General features: G+C 43.7%; 2 protein-coding genes across 3 annotated transcripts in view; both read left to right on the top strand.

Moving 5' to 3' along the window:
• LOC129818605 (autism susceptibility gene 2 protein homolog) overlaps positions 1-8,257 on the top strand; it is a 30,620-nt gene extending 22,363 nt beyond the window's left edge. The window contains exons 7-19 of the mRNA XM_055874675.1: positions 451-775; positions 878-1,098; positions 1,259-1,488; positions 4,226-4,276; positions 4,511-4,615; positions 4,732-4,800; positions 4,917-4,946; positions 5,043-5,114; positions 5,405-5,540; positions 5,930-6,001; positions 6,219-6,302; positions 6,410-6,641; positions 6,732-8,257. Coding sequence (XP_055730650.1) covers positions 451-775; positions 878-1,098; positions 1,259-1,488; positions 4,226-4,276; positions 4,511-4,615; positions 4,732-4,800; positions 4,917-4,946; positions 5,043-5,114; positions 5,405-5,540; positions 5,930-6,001; positions 6,219-6,302; positions 6,410-6,641; positions 6,732-7,761 — 2,657 coding nt within the window. The 3' untranslated portion in view covers positions 7,762-8,257. The remainder of the gene's footprint in view (positions 1-450; positions 776-877; positions 1,099-1,258; positions 1,489-4,225; positions 4,277-4,510; positions 4,616-4,731; positions 4,801-4,916; positions 4,947-5,042; positions 5,115-5,404; positions 5,541-5,929; positions 6,002-6,218; positions 6,303-6,409; positions 6,642-6,731) is intronic.
• A 1,160-nt stretch (positions 8,258-9,417) lies between these two features.
• LOC129818619 (BTB/POZ domain-containing adapter for CUL3-mediated RhoA degradation protein 3-like) lies at positions 9,418-16,641 on the top strand. 2 transcript variants are annotated; one of them, XM_055874701.1, is made up of 7 exons: positions 9,418-9,555; positions 10,655-10,868; positions 12,088-12,257; positions 12,570-12,653; positions 12,769-12,821; positions 15,986-16,181; positions 16,333-16,641. In XM_055874701.1, exons 1-7 carry the CDS (start codon positions 9,553-9,555, stop codon positions 16,549-16,551), a joined length of 939 nt encoding a protein of 312 aa, XP_055730676.1. In that variant the 5' UTR covers positions 9,418-9,552; the 3' UTR covers positions 16,552-16,641. The 2 variants fall into 2 exon arrangements, with proteins under 2 accessions (XP_055730676.1, XP_055730677.1); XM_055874702.1 differs by lacking the exon at positions 9,418-9,555 and adding an exon at positions 9,579-9,697.
• The last annotated feature ends 803 nt before the right edge of the window (positions 16,642-17,444 follow it).

The following is a 17,444-nucleotide window of genomic DNA, read 5'->3' as shown; positions in this document are numbered from 1 at the left end:
GTCCACATACTTTTGTATATATAGTGTATAATAAGTTTCAGTATTTATCTGATGTGGGAAAGAATATTAAAGATGCACTATGCAGAAATCAGTCTGCCATTTCCTGGTTTCTAACATTTTTATATTTTGCCTAATTTTAGTTTATGTGACAAAACAAAGAAGCAAGTATATAACCAAAAATATTGTATTTTCAGCTGTTTGAAAAGAAAAACTACAACTACTACCAGGGTACAAAACTGAATGTAAAAGACACAAAAAATTATAATTAAGAACCAAAAGCATAGACATAGCGCACATAGACTTTCTTTCAATAAGAATGACAGATCTATAACAACATTTCTATGTGAATTTGGTCATTTCGTCCTAAAAAGTTACACATTGCAGCTTTAAATTATTCTGTCAGCTCTGTCAAACTGTGGTTGGTAACAAAGGTTCTCTGGTTGCTCATAGACATAGGCGTTGATGAGAGGGATGAGACGAAGGTGTGCAGCTCTGCCACAGTGTCAGGTCTACAACGCAGCCAGGAGCAGAGCAGCGACACACCCCTCGATCTGCCTGCTGCCAGTCCCGCCCCTGGCTCTCAGCCTGCCCCTGCAGCCCCTCTCACCAGCACCCGCACCACCAGCCCACTTCCTGCTGTGTGTGTGAAGAAGGAGAGGACGTCCCCTCACAACACGACCACGCCAACTCTGCCAGGGTCAGGCCTATCCCAGGTCAAGAGAGAACCATTGTCACATCACCAGGGCCATCCCCTGTTCATTGGTCTCCACAACAGGTAGGACATGGCATTGACTGTACTTATTCAAACCATTTCATAGTACTGATATCCTAGATGAGGTGATTTTTATTTACAACCTTGCCTTTCTCCTCCCTACAGCAGCAGCATAGAGGGATCCCGCAAGCGAACCCTCCCGCCGTCCCCCCACCTCGGGCGCCATTCTTCTCCCTTGCCGGCCCTCCCCCTGTCCGTCTCGGAGTTGCCCGCACCCCACTTCTTCCTGCCAGTTCACGGGCATCGCCGCCCGGCCATGTTCACAAGCCCTCTGGGATTACCAACCAATGGCATCGTAGGACACTCCACTGAAGCAGGCTACTCAGGTAAGAGGTTTGAACAGTAAAGGAGATGGATATTGAAGAAACCGTATAGGAGATAGATTGGTGTTTAGTGTACAACAGGTGTAGGCGGTGATACGGTTTGTGGGTGAGAAAGAGCAGTTTTTGTCATAGAGTATGACCTTTAACCTCTCACCCACAACAGAGCACGACCTGCTTCGCCAAGAACTGAACAACCGCTTCCTGGCGCAGACTGCAGAGAGAGGGACTGGCTCGGGGCCACCTCTGCTGAGGACAGAGTTCCACCAGCACACACACCAGCACCAACATCAACACCAGCACCAGCTCACCTTCTTATCCTACCCCAATGGTTTGCCTCCTCCACCAGGCATCCTCTCTACAACCCCAAATATGGGTCGCATAGCTGACCTAAATGTAAGTCTAGTACATGGCCACCACAAACTGCTTCATGTGAGGTTAAAGGGTAACTCTCAACCCCAATTTCAGCTTTTGCCCAAACCCTTCAAATAAAAAAATATGCATTCAGGTGAGAAGTTGTGGGTGGAGGGAATTGCTCATAATTATTAATTTTGGGGGTGGGTAAACATAGTTGTACCTGATCCCAACACTTTTTCACTAAAGCATACTTACCAGAAGTCCACTGGCACGCTCTGATAATAAAATGATGTGCATCATGAGCAAATACAACTCTGGACAGTTAGCTCACAGTGGTAAGACTCTGGACAGTTAGCTCACAGTGGTAAGACTCTGGACAGTTAGCTCACAGGGGTAAGACTCTGGACAGTTAGCTCACAGGGGTAAGACTCTGGACAGTTAGCTCACAGGGGTAAGACTCTGGACAGTTAGCTCACAGTGGTAAGACTCTGGACAGTTAGCTCACAGTGGTAAGACTCTGGACAGTTAGCTCACAGTGGTAAGACTCTGGACAGTTATCTCACAGTGGTAAGACTCTGGACAGTTAGCTCACAGTGGTAAGACTCTGGACAGTTAGCTCACAGTGGTAAGACTCTGGACAGTTAGCTCACAGTGGTAAGACTCTGTACAGTTAGCTCACAGTGGTAAGACTCTGGACAGTTATCTCACAGTGGTAAGACTCTGGACAGTTAGCTCACAGTGGTAAGACTCTGGACAGTTAGCTCACAGTGGTAAGACTCTGGACAGTTAGCTCACAGTGGTAAGACTCTGGACAGTTAGCTCACAGTGGTAAGACTCTGGACAGTTAGCTCACAGTGGTAAGACTCTGGACAGTTAGCTCACAGTGGTAAGACTCTGTACAGTTAGCTCACAGTGGTAAGACTCTGGACAGTTAGCTCACAGTGGTAAGACTCTGGACAGTTAACTCACAGTGGTAAGACTCTGGACAGTTATCTCACAGTGGTAAGACTCTGGACAGTTAGCTCACAGTGGTAAGACTGTACAGTTATCTCACAGTGGTAAGGCGCCCAGTTCCTGACATCTATTGCCACTTTCCATGTAAATTCTAATCCCCCGTGGGGCGCAAAAAAAAATAGTTGAAATGTAGACTGACATTTATTGCGTTATTCTGTTGGGAAGAAAAGTGCAATCATCACCTTGAAATTGAAGATTAGGTGCTCAATTCAATCCAACCTGCATTGAAGTGTTTACGCAGTAGCTCTTTTTCCAATGGTCAAATTAACTCAGATTGGTCTTCTTGGGTACTGTATAAAAACCTACAACTACTACCAGGGTGACCCTCTCACAGGTATGCTTTCACTTTTCAGAATTAGAAGTGTGTGGGCACGGGATGAAAATAGTAAATAAAATATTTGATTCGTGTGGGATAAGAAATCGCAGTAATTGAACTATGAGTCTGTACTGTCTTAGTGGACTGCGCCACCAATCATTCATAGCAGCTGGGGAAAAACACAACAAGTTGACATGACCACCATTGTCAACTATTTCTTGTTATGATGGATGTAGCTACGAATATCAACATATAATCCTCATAGTCTACTTGTGTTTTTTCCTTTGTAAAAGGAGGAATGGACCTGTAAGCACAAAACTTTGAATTTGGTCATATGCGGAAAAGTGCCTTACTGCCTTTTGAATTTTGTATAACGTCAGTAGTCCTAGTCAAGGAAGCATCTGCTTTTACAGTAAACCTTGAGGTGGTACCACCCAGCACATCTAGAAGGGAGTGTATTTCATACCGAACCCCTCCCTTGAGATGACGTAGAGGAACCTTCTTAAGGTGCTTCTACATCACCATTTGAATAGTAGAGTTGAAACTCTAGGGGGGGAAATTTCTAGATTTACTACTAAAAGATATAACTTTTGCAACGAACTGTCAAAATGAAGACCAGAATTTACGTGTTTCACTATAACTAAGCCTAAAACATCTGGTATGGTTTTCACAATAGTTTTACTCTTTAATGTTATCAAAACCCACATTCGTTGTGAGGAACATTTTAGGTCACCCAGAAACGAGGGGGAGATAATGCTGTGCTTTGTTTTTGCTGTTTTCCGAACTCAATCTCCGTAATAGTGTAGCCTCAGGCTCAGCAGCCGCCTCCTTTACTCTGGGGAAAACCTTGTGTTAGTTTCACATCTCAAATATCAAACTCTTTATTACAGTATCTCAACATAACAGAAATATCAGATACAGTCCCTGAGAGACACATTTTAGCTTTCAGCCGTTTTAAACTTTTTTCCACCCACCAGGGAACATTTTGAAATATTTCATCATACTGGAAAAAAATGTATGAGCCCTAAAATGGCTGGCTGTTCCACTGACAGCTCAGTAAAGCCAGTGGAAATGGATCTCATGGCTGTTTTGACACACTCAAAGCCCTGCTGTCAGGATAAATGACTGTGCCGCAGCAGAAGGAATGAGGTCATTAGAGTGCTTTTGATCGTGGGTAATTGCTCATGGACGCTTTTGCCAGCATTGGCAGGGCTTCAGTTGGGTTTAAGCAGCCGAGATATGGAAACTCTGAACATAGCCATCCGAAGTGTGTACATGCATCTGTTAAACAGTCAATGAGCTGGTTTAGCTGCGTAGACGTCAGCAATAGATCAGGACTTGAAGATGACAAAATGCTCAAAAACAATCATTTGTAGCATTTTTACATCGATGTTTCTTCTTTGTCTAATATTGTCAATGTTACTTACAACATTTTATGTCTTTCAGTTGGAAAAGTACCCAGCTAAACTGGAAAACCCCTACCTAAGACATAAAAATGTAAGTGAAAGTACTGCTTTCAGAAAGATGGGGATATGTTCCTTTGGATTACTTTTCAAATGAATCATTTTTTATTATAATATGATTCTCAATTAATTCAGTTATTTGATGATTTACTCCATACTACCTCAGCAGTACAGTCACAGATCTTCTCTGAGCGTACAACGTTATTTTGTTTACCCTAAAGTCATACTTCATTTATTCTTACCTTAACCTATGTGTGGTCTTGCTCAGTTCTTCCCCTCCTACCCCCCAGCGATGCCAGGCATGCCAGCCCTGCACCCCCACTCAGGACCCCCAGGGCCCTTCAGCTCTCTGCAAGGAGCCTTCCAGCCCAAGGTCCATAACACATCACTGACTCCCTCTGTGTGTCTGTCTCTCTTTCATTACCCAGTGTTAACCACCCCACACATGCTGTTCTCAATCTAAACACGTGACTTCCCATCTCTCCCTAGTCTAATCCTATGGATGTGGCGACACGGCCAGGAGATGTCCCTCACAATCTCCTACCAAAGGGCCTACGGGTAGGCCTCTGATCTCTATACAATAACAGTGTATCCATTAAAGTGTGAAAAAAATACTGTAGTGTATGTTCAGATATGAATCCTCTGTTTTTCTTCTGGTCTCGCTCTGTTCACAGATAACTGATCCATTCAGATCATCAGCTAGGGTAAGAATATGCCATTCGCCAGTAAGCTTGTTGACAGAATTCTAGCCCTCAGGTTTAAAACTAATCAAATTATTTTCCTTCTATTTATTCTTGCAGAAGGCTGGCAAATGGTGTGCAATGCATGCCCAGATCGCCTGGCAGATTCATCACCACCAGCAGAGGATGAAGGTACTTAATAAGATGTGTTCATTTATTTCGCTCAATGGAGCGAAAGTTTCAAATAGCGATACAAATCAAATCCAAATCAGATCAAACTTTATTTGTCACATGCGCCAGATGCAACAAGTGGAGACTTTGCCGTGAAATTCTAACTTACAATAATCAGTGAAGTTATGCTTTCTGTATCCTCCTCGGTCTCAGCAACTCAACTCTGAATCTTTATTGAGCTTTTAATCTTCTCTCTCTCGCTTCCTCTGTCAATCTCTCTCCTCCCCATTTTATCTGTCTATCTTTAACAGCACATGCGCTTTGATCCACATAAGCTGAATATGAGCGGGGTGAAGCTGGACCTGTTTAGTCGGCCAGCTGCTCTGGATCTTCCTCCTGGACTGTCCTATGGCCATGACCTGGCCCGACCTCTCCTGTCCTCCTCAGGTTAGCCAGCCCATTCCATTTTCATATTCATTATTGTGGATGTTAAATGAGGATCTACGTGCAGTTATAATGATATTGTACGGCCTTGGGAGCAACTGTGTTGGTCGCTTACTGTAGAGATGACATGTTTACTTTATATCCCTTTATGTCAATGTGAGTGTGGTTGAGTCGTAGAAAAAGAAATTGGCGTGCAACTCAAGTCTATAGACTAACAGAAAGTCTTTGGTGCTGAGTAAAAAAAATGCATAGTGAAAAGAAGGAAAACGCCATTTTTTGTTGCAGTTTTACTGTATTTTAGTAGCAGCAGAGGTCAACAAACAGACAGGTTTTGGCAACAGCCTTCGTCAGTGTGGTTGATTCGCTCACTACTGTACCTTCACCCCCTACAGGTAACTTGTCTGCATCACCATTCAGCGCCGCCACTCATCACGTCCACTATTTACCTGCTAGCCACCTCACTGGTAAGTGCCATAGGCTGCTGGTGCAACGTCTAAATAATGATGTTTAAAGTCCAAGACAATTAAGCATTAATACAGCACAAGAGGCAGTGCTGTATTATGAATACAGTCACAGGTAAACGGCATTGTTCGGCCCGACACGATAGCATCAGCATCCAGGATCCAAACAACCAGTTTTAGAATAGACATTAAGATGTGCCGTTCTTGTGATGTTCCTCAGATCCATTTGGACGAGCCAGTCACTATGGAAACCTTGGACAACTGGCAACTAATGCATTTGGCGGCCTGGGTGCCTCTTCTATTGGTAGGTTTTCTCTCTCAATTGACCTCAACCAAAGACAACCTACTGTTTCAACTAAATTGGTAAATTGATTGATTTGATTGAAAATACATCAACCCTTCCTCTCTCAGGCCCAGGCAGCCTGTTTGGTGGACGGCAGAGCCATGGGTTGTCAGGTTTTGTCAGCCCCCCTCAGGAAGCCTGTAACCGCCTGCACCGAACGCCCCCCTCCTTCCCCACACCTCCAGCACTGTCCAGGCCTGCTGATGTGGACCGCAAGCCCACGGTCCATAGGAGCGAGAGGGAAAGGGAAGCTAAGAAAAGGGATCACTCTGCTACCAAGGAGGAGTCGGAGAGAGACGGGTCAGTGACAGCCTTAGTGTGGAAATGGCATTTCCTATCCATAAAGGCCTTCAAAAGTTGTGATATAATAATATTATGTCCTCTCTATAGGAATACTCTGGAAAGAAGCCATCAGTCCACCCACACATCCTCAGGTTTTCAGATTAGTAACCTGATTGGCAGCAGCAGCCCAGGGAGGAAGAGGAGCAGCCCAGATCAGGGACCCCAGGCTGAGAGGGAGGGCACCTCTCTTGGGAGAGTCCTGGTGAAGCAGAGCTCCTCTCCAGTGCTGGAGGTGCAGGATAGAGGATCCTCAACCCCATACACCACAGTGAAAAACCACCAATCCAGCGAGAACACAGAAACTCTGAAGGGACCTTTAAAGATAAAGCAGGAGCGCAGAGATGAGCCAGATGTTATGGCTGGGACACCAGAGTGTACCCTCTTACTCCCACCAGGCCATGCTCAGGCTCCATACCCCTCATCAAGGCGCAACCACTTCCACACCGCAGGCATGCTTCAGAGCAGTCATCTACCTCACACTCTACCCCTCTCCATGAGCCCTGTGCACCCAGTGAGTAGCCTCAGTGCAATAGAGCGAGCCCGTATCCAGCCCTTCATGGGGGTCAGTACACTAGCCGCAGGTCGAAACCACCGTGTGTCCCCTCACCTTTCAGGCCACTGGGACCCACTTCGAGACCCCTACAGAGGGCTGTACCTGCAGAGCCAGCAGGTACATTTGACCTATGACCCTGAGAGAGGCCACAGACAGCGGGAGCAACACCCCTACCCACAGCAGTACTTACAGGACAGGCCACGGCAGGCAGAGGAGAGGGCCAGGCTGCACCAGCTCCAGGGCTCTCCCATGGAGGGCCACCTAGCCCACACACCCACCTTTGTGTCCTCTCTGGGTGGGGTGATGTATCCTAGGCTCAGCCCCTCAGCTCCACACAGTGGCCATCTGAACAGGACTCCACAGACTGTCACTCTTAGTGCCCCACCCCCTCTGGTGCCCAGCTCCACCACCACAACTCCTGGCAGACCTGCCACTCCTCGAAAGACCACGCCCACCAGTGCCCCACCCTCGGGGGACCCCACCCCATCCTGCAAAGCCAAAGAGGTAGAGGTGGAGGCAAAGTAGCATGGAAGTCTCTTAGAAATAAGCGACAAGACTGGGATCCTTTTAAATACACATTACACACTCAACTTGATGAAATGTCTCGCTTTTTAAAATGAAAAAGCTCTAAGTCAAAATTGTGTATTGTAGATTATTTGTTAATAAATCAGAAGTTTAAGTAGTGAGTCTGCATAGAAACTGTTGAATAAGTTGAATAACTGATGTTGGATAATGTTATTTGATAGTAATATATGATGTTTTTTTATGTTTGTAAGATTTCTGTGTACAGACGTAGATTTTATGAATTTCTATATTTTTTATGTTGTGTAATGCATTACATTGTTCTTTATTACACATTTATCAACAGGTAAAACAGAAAATAGATGTTCTCCTTTTGATTGTTCGTTTTAGATGTAACCATGTTTCCTACCTGAAAATGTTATTGACTTTACCTTCTGTAAATATTCACATAACCTGTCATTTGTTTCTATAAAGAATGTCTATTTAAACAAAAAAGTAATTACTTGATAATTCATGCTTATTTTCACTTGCATCAGCAGTGCTCTCTCTTGTGGCAGACTTGGTACAAAATGCAGAATGCTGTCCACTTGGAATTGATGGCACAGGGTTCAATAGTTCAACTAAATTCTGAATCTAAGCAAGGATTTGATTTAATTCCTTTTAGATTATCAAGTGGCGAAGGTCATCAGATTTGTGTAGCTTTCAGTAAACAAATAGCCTATATGAACATAAAGCTACCTTTTATGAAATCCTCATGTTGTATCAGACAAGCACATACAATCGGTGCACCAAAGAGCAGAGTCTATTTATCAAATTCCATTGTCTGAGGAAAAGACAGCAGCAGGTTCATGTTTATTTGTTTGTTGTGGATATTTTTGGCCTCATTTGCTCCAAGCCTTAGTGTGCTTTTCAACTAATCTATTTGTGTTTAAAAGTAATAAATAGTCATTGAAAGTATATGTACAGTATATGTTGCCGGATGTAACATGTTTATGTATTTTACATTTTCAAATAAAATCTAAGTAAAATGGGTTAGGGTTAAAAGTTAAATGTTCCTCAATAAAGCAGAAATTATTAGCCTACAAATAAGTATTCACCCCCATGGACTTAAAAATAAATAAATGATTTCCCTTGGACCATCAGGGTGGCACTAGTAATAATGGCACGGAGTCCGAATTTAGAATAATCTTCAATCACATCCACATTCATGTTTCATTTTAGAAATTAAAAAAGAGCATTCCATTTCATTATTGCTCAAGTTAAGGAATGCTGATTCAATCTATAATGAATGATGTAATCTTAATTTATCATAATTGTTATAGTTTTTAATAGTATAATTTATCATAGCATGTGCTATGTGTATGTGACTTGTACCCACTGAGATAGCGCGTACCTCGTTCTTTTCTATGGACGTCATCTGCTAAACCGGAAGTCTTTGTGCATAACAAAATCTAGCTAGTGGTTTGGTGCCATAGAGATAGATAGAGGACTCATCTGTTTATCTGTGCCATTTCCACGTCTGTGACAGCATGGGCAGCGCCATTGAGCTATCTCCATTTTGAAGTAGACCATGTTCTTCTTCACGATTGGCTGATCTCTCCTGATGACCCGATTGGACATGACTCTAACAGGGTCACCAGGAGAGATCAGCCAATTAAGTTGGAAGTCCACCAAACGGTCGAAGCCGTCAATTGCGCTGGCCATACTTATGCAGACTTTTGGCCACTAGAGGCCTCTATCATTCTCTATGTTGGTGCTAACTTTGTTCTTCAAGGCTGACTGAACAAGGGTTCTATGGTAATTTTTTAATATATATATATAATGTTATCTAGCTAGGAACTAATCCAGTCGACAATGTAGCTAATGTTATAGTACACATACTACTAGATATGTAACGTTATATCGACAAGATGCCAGCTAGCGGAATGCATGCCAACCTGTAACTATGGTTCTTATAGTGCCACAATAACGACGTAGCTAGCTAGCTAGTATCTCGCTTAAACAATGGCTTTGCTACGGTAGCTGATGTTCCTTAGCAAGTTAGCGTTTGTGGCTACAGTAGCATTCATATGAAGCCCGTTAGTTAGCCAGATCAGAGTTAGAAAGTTACATAACTACGGTAACGTTAGATGGCTATTAAGTAGCTACTACAGCTAGATAGAATACGTACGTTACCATTATTATAGCTAAGAAAGGATTTAATTCCAGGTTTGACATATTTTAAGGTGGTACGCATACGATCTGTTTGCATTGTTGTTTCAGAAAATGTCCACAATATATCTGGCACTAATAGTGGAATGATAGTGTTTCACAGTATTACCAAAGTTGTGGTGTACTAGCTACTGTGATATTCGACTATTGATTTCTCCCGACGAACCGTCGCCGATGTCAAAATAGGAAAGCTTTTCTGACTTTGTGGCGGTGTTGTCTAGTGGAAATCTCTCTGTCATTTCCTGGTTGCTAAAATTCTACACTGTCATTCATCCCTGTGGAACGATTCTGTTCTGAGGGCAAAAGGGGGTGCAACTCAATATTAGGAAGGTTCTCCTAATGTTTTGTACACTGAGTCTATGTTGAGCCTGGAGTTAAGTCCCTTAGCTAGCTACTATAAGAATTGCTTTCTGTGATTAGCTAGCTAATGAAATGTTGATGACTAACGTTAGCTAGTACAGACTTGTCACATTGGCCCCATTCTGAGAACCCAGAATAACGAACTATTTAGCATAGAACAGAACCTGTTCTTAAACTATGTGCTTTTCTGCTAGCTATACACAATGATATAAACAACAAACTAGCTCGATAGTTATTATGCTATTTATTTGGGGTGCCTGATTGATATCAGCTGTGAACACCATTGCATTGTCACGACTTCCATATGGACTGTTTGGACCCACAGGAAGAGATGTCAGGAATAAGTGCGGTGAGCTCGGCGTTGCCAGCGGCTACAACCCGTACCGCCTCCTTCAAGGGCTCATGCCCCAGCTCGAAGTATGTGAAGCTGAATGTGGGCGGGGTGCTCTACTACACCACCATGCAGACCCTTACCAAGCAGGACACCATGCTCAAGGCCATGTTCAGTGGCAGGATGGAGGTCCTCACAGACAGTGAAGGCAAAGATATTTATAACTAAACCAAGATAGTTCATCTGTGTTTTTTTCAATGGGAGCAAATTAAGCATAATGGGCAAAACAAGCAAGGAGATGGGCACAGCCAAGCATACCACCCTGCATACCACTGCTGGCTTGCTTCTGAAGCTAAGCAGGGTTGGTCCTGGTCAGTCCCTGGATGGGAGACCAGATGCTGCTGGAAGTGGTGTTGGAGGGCCAGTAGGAGGCACTCTTTCCTCTGGTCTAAAAAATATCCCAATGCCCCAGGGCAGTGATTGGGGACACTGCCCTGTGTAGGGTGCCGTCTTTCGGATGGGACGTTAAATGGGTGTCCTGACTCTCTGAGGTCATTAAAGATCCCATGGCACTTATCGTAAGAGTAGGGGTGTTAACCCCGGTGTCCTGGCTAAATTCCCAATCTGGCCCTCAAACCATCATGGTCACCTAATAATCCCCAGTTTAAAATTGGCTCATTCCTCTCCCCTGTAACTATTCCCCAGGTCGTTGCTGCAAATGAGAACGTGTTCTCAGTCAACTTACCTGGTAAAATAACGGTAAAATAAATAAATAAAATAAAATGTTAGCGAGATCATAGTGGCACATTCTAGCATGTATTTGCATATTTCCATTAGGGAACACCTTCTCTAAAGTGCGTATGTGCAGTAACTCAATTCGTCCTTGAACTTCTTGTAAACAACGCAATTTGAAAACGTAAGCTTTGGCAAAGGGTCACTTCTAAAACACTTAGTGCACTCTGTAACAGATTCTAGTTTTGGGAACTGAAAACTGTATTGAGATCAGGCTTTTTTTAGATGAGAAAATAAGCAGAATGTCGGCCCAGTTCCATCTCGCTCCATACTCTCCCACTGCTGGCCACTGGGCTTTCTCCTCACCATATTTGATGGGTAGTGGAAATTCCAACTGGATGCTTCAGATTTCTACAGCTCCTTGTTCTTTCTGTGGAGAAGGCATTGATGATGACATGGGTTGACTGCAGCCAGGGTTTCCCAAACCTTATGTCCACTGCAAAGTCTTGAGTCCTGCAAAGTCCATGCTCCTTGATGCTGCATAGTATATGACTCTATCAGTTTTACAGACTAGCTCCCTTTGCATATGCCTTCCATCTGATATGGCTCTAAATGAAGATACACACACAGTCAACTATCTCCACTATGTTGTCTCTGCCACTTCTCAATGTTATGAGTCATGTCCTCTCCTGCAGGCTGGATCCTTATTGACAGGTGTGGGAAGCACTTTGGGACCATTCTGAACTACCTGCGTGATGGTGCTGTACCTCTGCCTGAGATCCGGAGAGAGGTCGAAGAGCTCCTGGCAGAGGCCAAGTACTACCTGGTGCAGGGGCTAGCTGACGAGTGCCACGCTGCCTTGGAGGTATTGTGGAGGTTGGTGGGAAGAGCTATAGGAGGACAGGCTCATTGTAATGGCTGGAATGGAATAAATGGACGTTATCAAACACATGGAAACTGCATGTTTGACTCCGTTCCATTTATTCCATTCCATCCATAACAATGAGCCTGTCCTATAGCTCCTCCCACCAGTCTCCAATGTATTGTGTATTACCTTAACACACTGTAAACACTTACATGTAATCAATCTCTATCTTGGTATCTCTCTTTCTCTGCATGCTGGTGTAGCCACTGTCCCCATTGAATTATTTGGGTCCTGTTTCCTCCATGCTTTCAGAACAAAGATATGTATGAGCCCTTCTGTAAAGTGCCTTTGGTCACATCCTCAAAGGAAGAACAGAGACTCATCTCTACCTCCAAGGTAAAAAAATATATATTTCACAATTGACATGTATGATTAGACAGACAGCATGGAGTTGTATTCTATTTGTTTCTTAACACTGACTACCTATGTTCCTTTTTATTTTGGATTACAGCCCACAGTCAAGCTGTTATACAACAGGAGCAACAACAAGTACTCTTACACCAGGTAGGCTAAACATTACATATGATTGTGGTAAAATACTTATAATGAGCTTATACTGTATTTCTTACATGTACGTGTGAAGTGGATTGTATCATGGATAAGGCTGTGACGGTCATGACATTTTGTCAGCCAGTGATTGTCAAGCAAATAACTGCCGGTCTCACGGTAATTGACCGTTAATTAACATAAACACATTTAGCATCTCCTGTCTCCCACACATAGCCTAGAAGGCACTGGTGCAGACCTTTGGAACCTCTACATTTTAAAAAGTCTATTAAATCCATGTAATATAGCCTACACCTTCACAATAAATCCATTATTTATTTTAGACAGGTCTAAGAAGCATGATATGTAGTCTATTTCAGAAGAATAGAATACTCTGAGTTGAACTTATGTTAGGTTCTGATCTGGCTATGCCATATGGCTGTGGGCCACACTAGTTAATTTAGCAGACAAGATTTGCTTAGAATTCCATGGCATTTAAAAAAAATATAGTATGAAGAATACAATTGAACAAAGCTGAATGAAATAGAAAGGGTATTTTCTCAATCTACTCCACTGCAGCCCCGTCGATGAGAATAGGGGTGTGCTCGGTCCTCTTTTTCCTGTAGTTCACAATCATCTCCTTTGTCTTGATCACGTTGAGGGTGAGGTTGTTGTCCTTGCACCACATGGCCAGGTCTCTGACCTCCTCCCTATAGGCTGTCTCGCCGTTGTCGTTGATCAGGCCTACCACTGTTGTGTCATCGGCAAACTTAATGATGGTGTTGGAGTCGTGCCTAGCCGTGCAGTCATGAGTGAACAGGGAGTACAGGAGGGGACTGAGTACCCACCCCTGAGGGGCCCTATGTTGAGGATCAGCGTGACGGATGTGTTGTTACCTACCCTTACCACCTGAGGGCGGCCTGTCAGGAAGTCCAGGATCCAGTTGCAGAGGGTGGTGTTTACTCCCAGCGTCCTTAGCTTACTGATGAGCTTTGAGGGCACTATGGTGTTGAAGGCTGAGCTGTAGTCAATGAATAGCATTCTCACATAGGTGTTCCTTTTGTCCAGGTGGGAAAGGGCAGTGTGGAGTGCAATAGAGATTGCATAATCTGTGGATCTGTTGGGGTGGTATACAAATTGGAGTCAGTCTAGGGTTTCTGGGATAATGGTGTTAATGTGAGCCATGACCAGCCTTTCAAAGCACTTCATGGCTACAGACGTGAGTGCTACGGGTCTGTAGTCATTTGGGCAGGTTACCTTAGAGTTCTTGGGTACTGGCACTATGGTGGTCTGCTTAAAACATGTTGGTATTACAGACTCGGACAGGGAGAAGTTGAAAATGTCAGTGAATACACTTGCCAGTTTGTCAGCGCATGCTCGGAGTACACGTCCTGGTAATCCGTCTGGCCCTGCGGCCTTGTGAATGTTGACCTGTTTTAAAGGTTTTACTCACATCGGCAGAGGAGAGCGTGATCACACAGTCTTCCGGAACAGCTGGTGCTCTCATGCATGTTTCAGTGCCATTTGCCTCGAAGCAAGCATAGAAGTAGTTTAGCTTGTCTGGTAGGCTCGTGTCACTGGGCAGCTCTCGGCTGTGCTTCCCTTTGTAGTCTGAAATGGTTTGCAAGCCCTGACACATCCGACGAGCGTCAGACCCGGTGTAGTACGATTTGATCTTAGTCCTGTATTGACGCTTTGCCTGTTTGATGGTTTGTCGGAGGGCATAGCAGGATTTCTTATGAGCTTCCGGGTTAGAGTCCTGCTTCTTAAAAGTGGCAGCTCTAGCCTTTAGCTGTATGAGGATGTTGCCTGTAATCCATGGCTTCTGGTTGGGGTATGTACGTACAGTCACTGTGGGGACGACGTCATCGATGCACTTATTGATGATGCCAGTGACTGATGTGGTGTACTCCTCAATGCCATCGGAGGAATCCCGGAACATATTCCAGTCTGTGCTAGCAAAACACTACCAGAGTGCTGCGCGCTCCATCACATGATCAGGTCTTTCTCACAGGCTACAAGTGAAGACAGACATATCGGGGATGCAACTGCTCACGTCCTTATCCAATTCTGAGGTGCATATTGAAGAACTGTCCACATTTACTTTTTGTCAGCCAGCAAGATGAGTTGGCCTAACAAACAGCAAAAGCACTAGCCTATGTCAATCTACTATCCCCCATAGTACAAAGATCAACCTATTCTTTGCGAGAAATAAGTAATCCAAACATAGTCTGGGACAGTTGTGGGATGCGATAGATCTCAAAGTAATACAACCACTATCATCAAAATAGCTTTTTTATGCAATATGGCTGACGCAACCGATCAGAACGTTTAGCTTAAAATTTTGATAAACTATTAGGCTATTTCTTCACATTGTAAGCGCATCAATGAGCACATGGTAGTAGGTTATAATTGCAAATGTTCCATTTGCAGAAAACATGCAGGTCTATGGGCTAGGCTACATGAGGTGTGACTGATTCTAAAAAGTTGCACACAAAAAAGACTTTGTTTCTTATGCTGGGCATCATTCACAAGTGAAATTCTAATATTGTCACCCATCAGACTATTCTTGATTTAATCTTGTCTTTACATATACTAAATAATATATGTGTGAAATTTGTTTTGATTTAGAATGGACCATTATCATGCACCTCTATTGAAACTGGTTTATTTTCATGCCAGCCAGGTAGGCTATACTCCTGTTGTAAATATAAGCAATGTGCTTAATATTAAGAAAGTTGAGTGGCCTAGCCTATAGAAAGCTGATCCTCCTCTTTGTGGTAGAGGCCATCACTCTGTTTTCTCGAGCAATTGCATAAGCAATAGAAATGTTGCGCAACATGAGCTCATGGGCTCTCATGAAGTGTTTGATTTGATTTTCCATTACATTTGCATTGATGTCAAGGTGATTAGAGGAACAACAGAGTGCTGAGTTCCAGGCAGTTAGCAAGTTTAGTAGGCTACTAATGACCATCAGCAGCATCAGAGCTTGGAGAAGCCTAGTTACCGTGACTAAATGGTCACGTGGAATTTGACTGCCTTCAAGACTCGTGACCTCCGGTGTGGCGGTAATACGGTCACCGCAACAGCCCTAATCATGGGTAGACTGATGTACATGTGTATAGCGATTTGAACAGATTGACAACTAGACATTAACATCTGGTGTCATTACCTTTTCACAGCAACTCCGATGACAACATGCTGAAGAACATTGAGCTGTTTGACAAGCTCTCTCTGCGCTTCAACGGCCGTGTGCTCTTCATCAAGGACGTGATCGGGGATGAGATCTGCTGCTGGTCGTTCTATGGGCAGGGCCGTAAGATTGCTGAGGTGTGCTGCACCTCCATAGTCTACGCTACAGAGAAGAAACAAACCAAGGTATGCAGTTTTCCCACAGCACGACCACAGAAAAGGAAGACATGAATGTTTCTTGCTTTGACCAAATCATAGACTAGCCTGGTTGTCAGTGAGTAGTCTTGTCTTTGTACCTAGGGGCAGTGGTCTAAGTAGCAAGATTCTCTTTCCTCAGGTGGAGTTCCCAGAGGCTCGTATCTATGAGGAGACCCTTAACATCCTGCTTTATGAGTCTCAGGATGGGCGTGGTCCAGACAACGCTCTACTGGAGGCTACAGGAGGCGCTGCAGGCCGATCCCATCATCTGGACGAGGACGAGGAACGGGAACGCATCGAGAGGGTGCGCCGCATCCACATCAAACGCCCCGATGACCGCACCCACCACCACCAGTAACTATACCAACCAACCAGCATTACCAGGATCCGCAGACCTCACCAGTGACCATTACCCATCACTGAGATCACACTACCGGTATACCCACAGATAATCTCACATCCTTGACATTGACCACAAGCGACTTCTGTGCTTCTGCACCACAGCCACTTATGAACTGTTGCTAGTCTGATATCATTAGAAGTAGAACATGATTTTGATGTTCTGTCCCAAATGGGCATATCAGTGTTTTCTAAACCGTCATCTTTTTATCAGTGGTCAAAATGTATTTTACCGCCTTTATTTCCATATGTTTTTGTCTTTGTATGTATGTAGACATGTTACTTGTGCCCAGTAGAGATATTGTGCCTTAAGTCTGTGGGTGTATGTGCTGCTTACAATCTTTATCATGATTTACTTTATCACGTCACTACAACATTGCTTTGAAGTTCAGCTATGTTTCACAGTATAGCTAGTTCAGGTCAATTGCATTTAAAGGATTCTATACATTATGTACAATGTGGAACAATACATTTTCCTATTAAAGGATTCTATACATTATGTACAATGTGGAACATTACATTTTCCTACCACAGCAGTTTTAGATAAAAACATTTTTTAATAAAAATACATATTCATTAGTTTGAATAAGTGATATGTAAACTGTGTAAAAGCATTTTATCTTGTGTTTAGAAATTGGGTGCTTCTATTTTCTGTATGTACTCATTTCGTCCAGCAGAGGGTGTTGTGTACAAAGACACTGAAAGGTGTGATATATTAGGTTGATATTACCTCTAGATGGTGATCTTCGGTCAGTTTTGTAGTTCCCCCACTAATGATTAAGGCTTTTTGGAGGGGAAGCTGATCCTAGATCTTTGCCTACGGGAACTTAACCCTGAAGCGATAAGTTTACA

The sequence above is a fragment of the Salvelinus fontinalis genome, chromosome 21 (assembly GCF_029448725.1).
Source record: "Salvelinus fontinalis isolate EN_2023a chromosome 21, ASM2944872v1, whole genome shotgun sequence".
Classification (NCBI taxonomy): Eukaryota; Metazoa; Chordata; class Actinopteri; order Salmoniformes; family Salmonidae; genus Salvelinus; species Salvelinus fontinalis.
The sequence above is the reverse complement of the archived record's forward strand: the minus strand, read 5'-3'. Positions and strand labels throughout refer to the sequence as shown.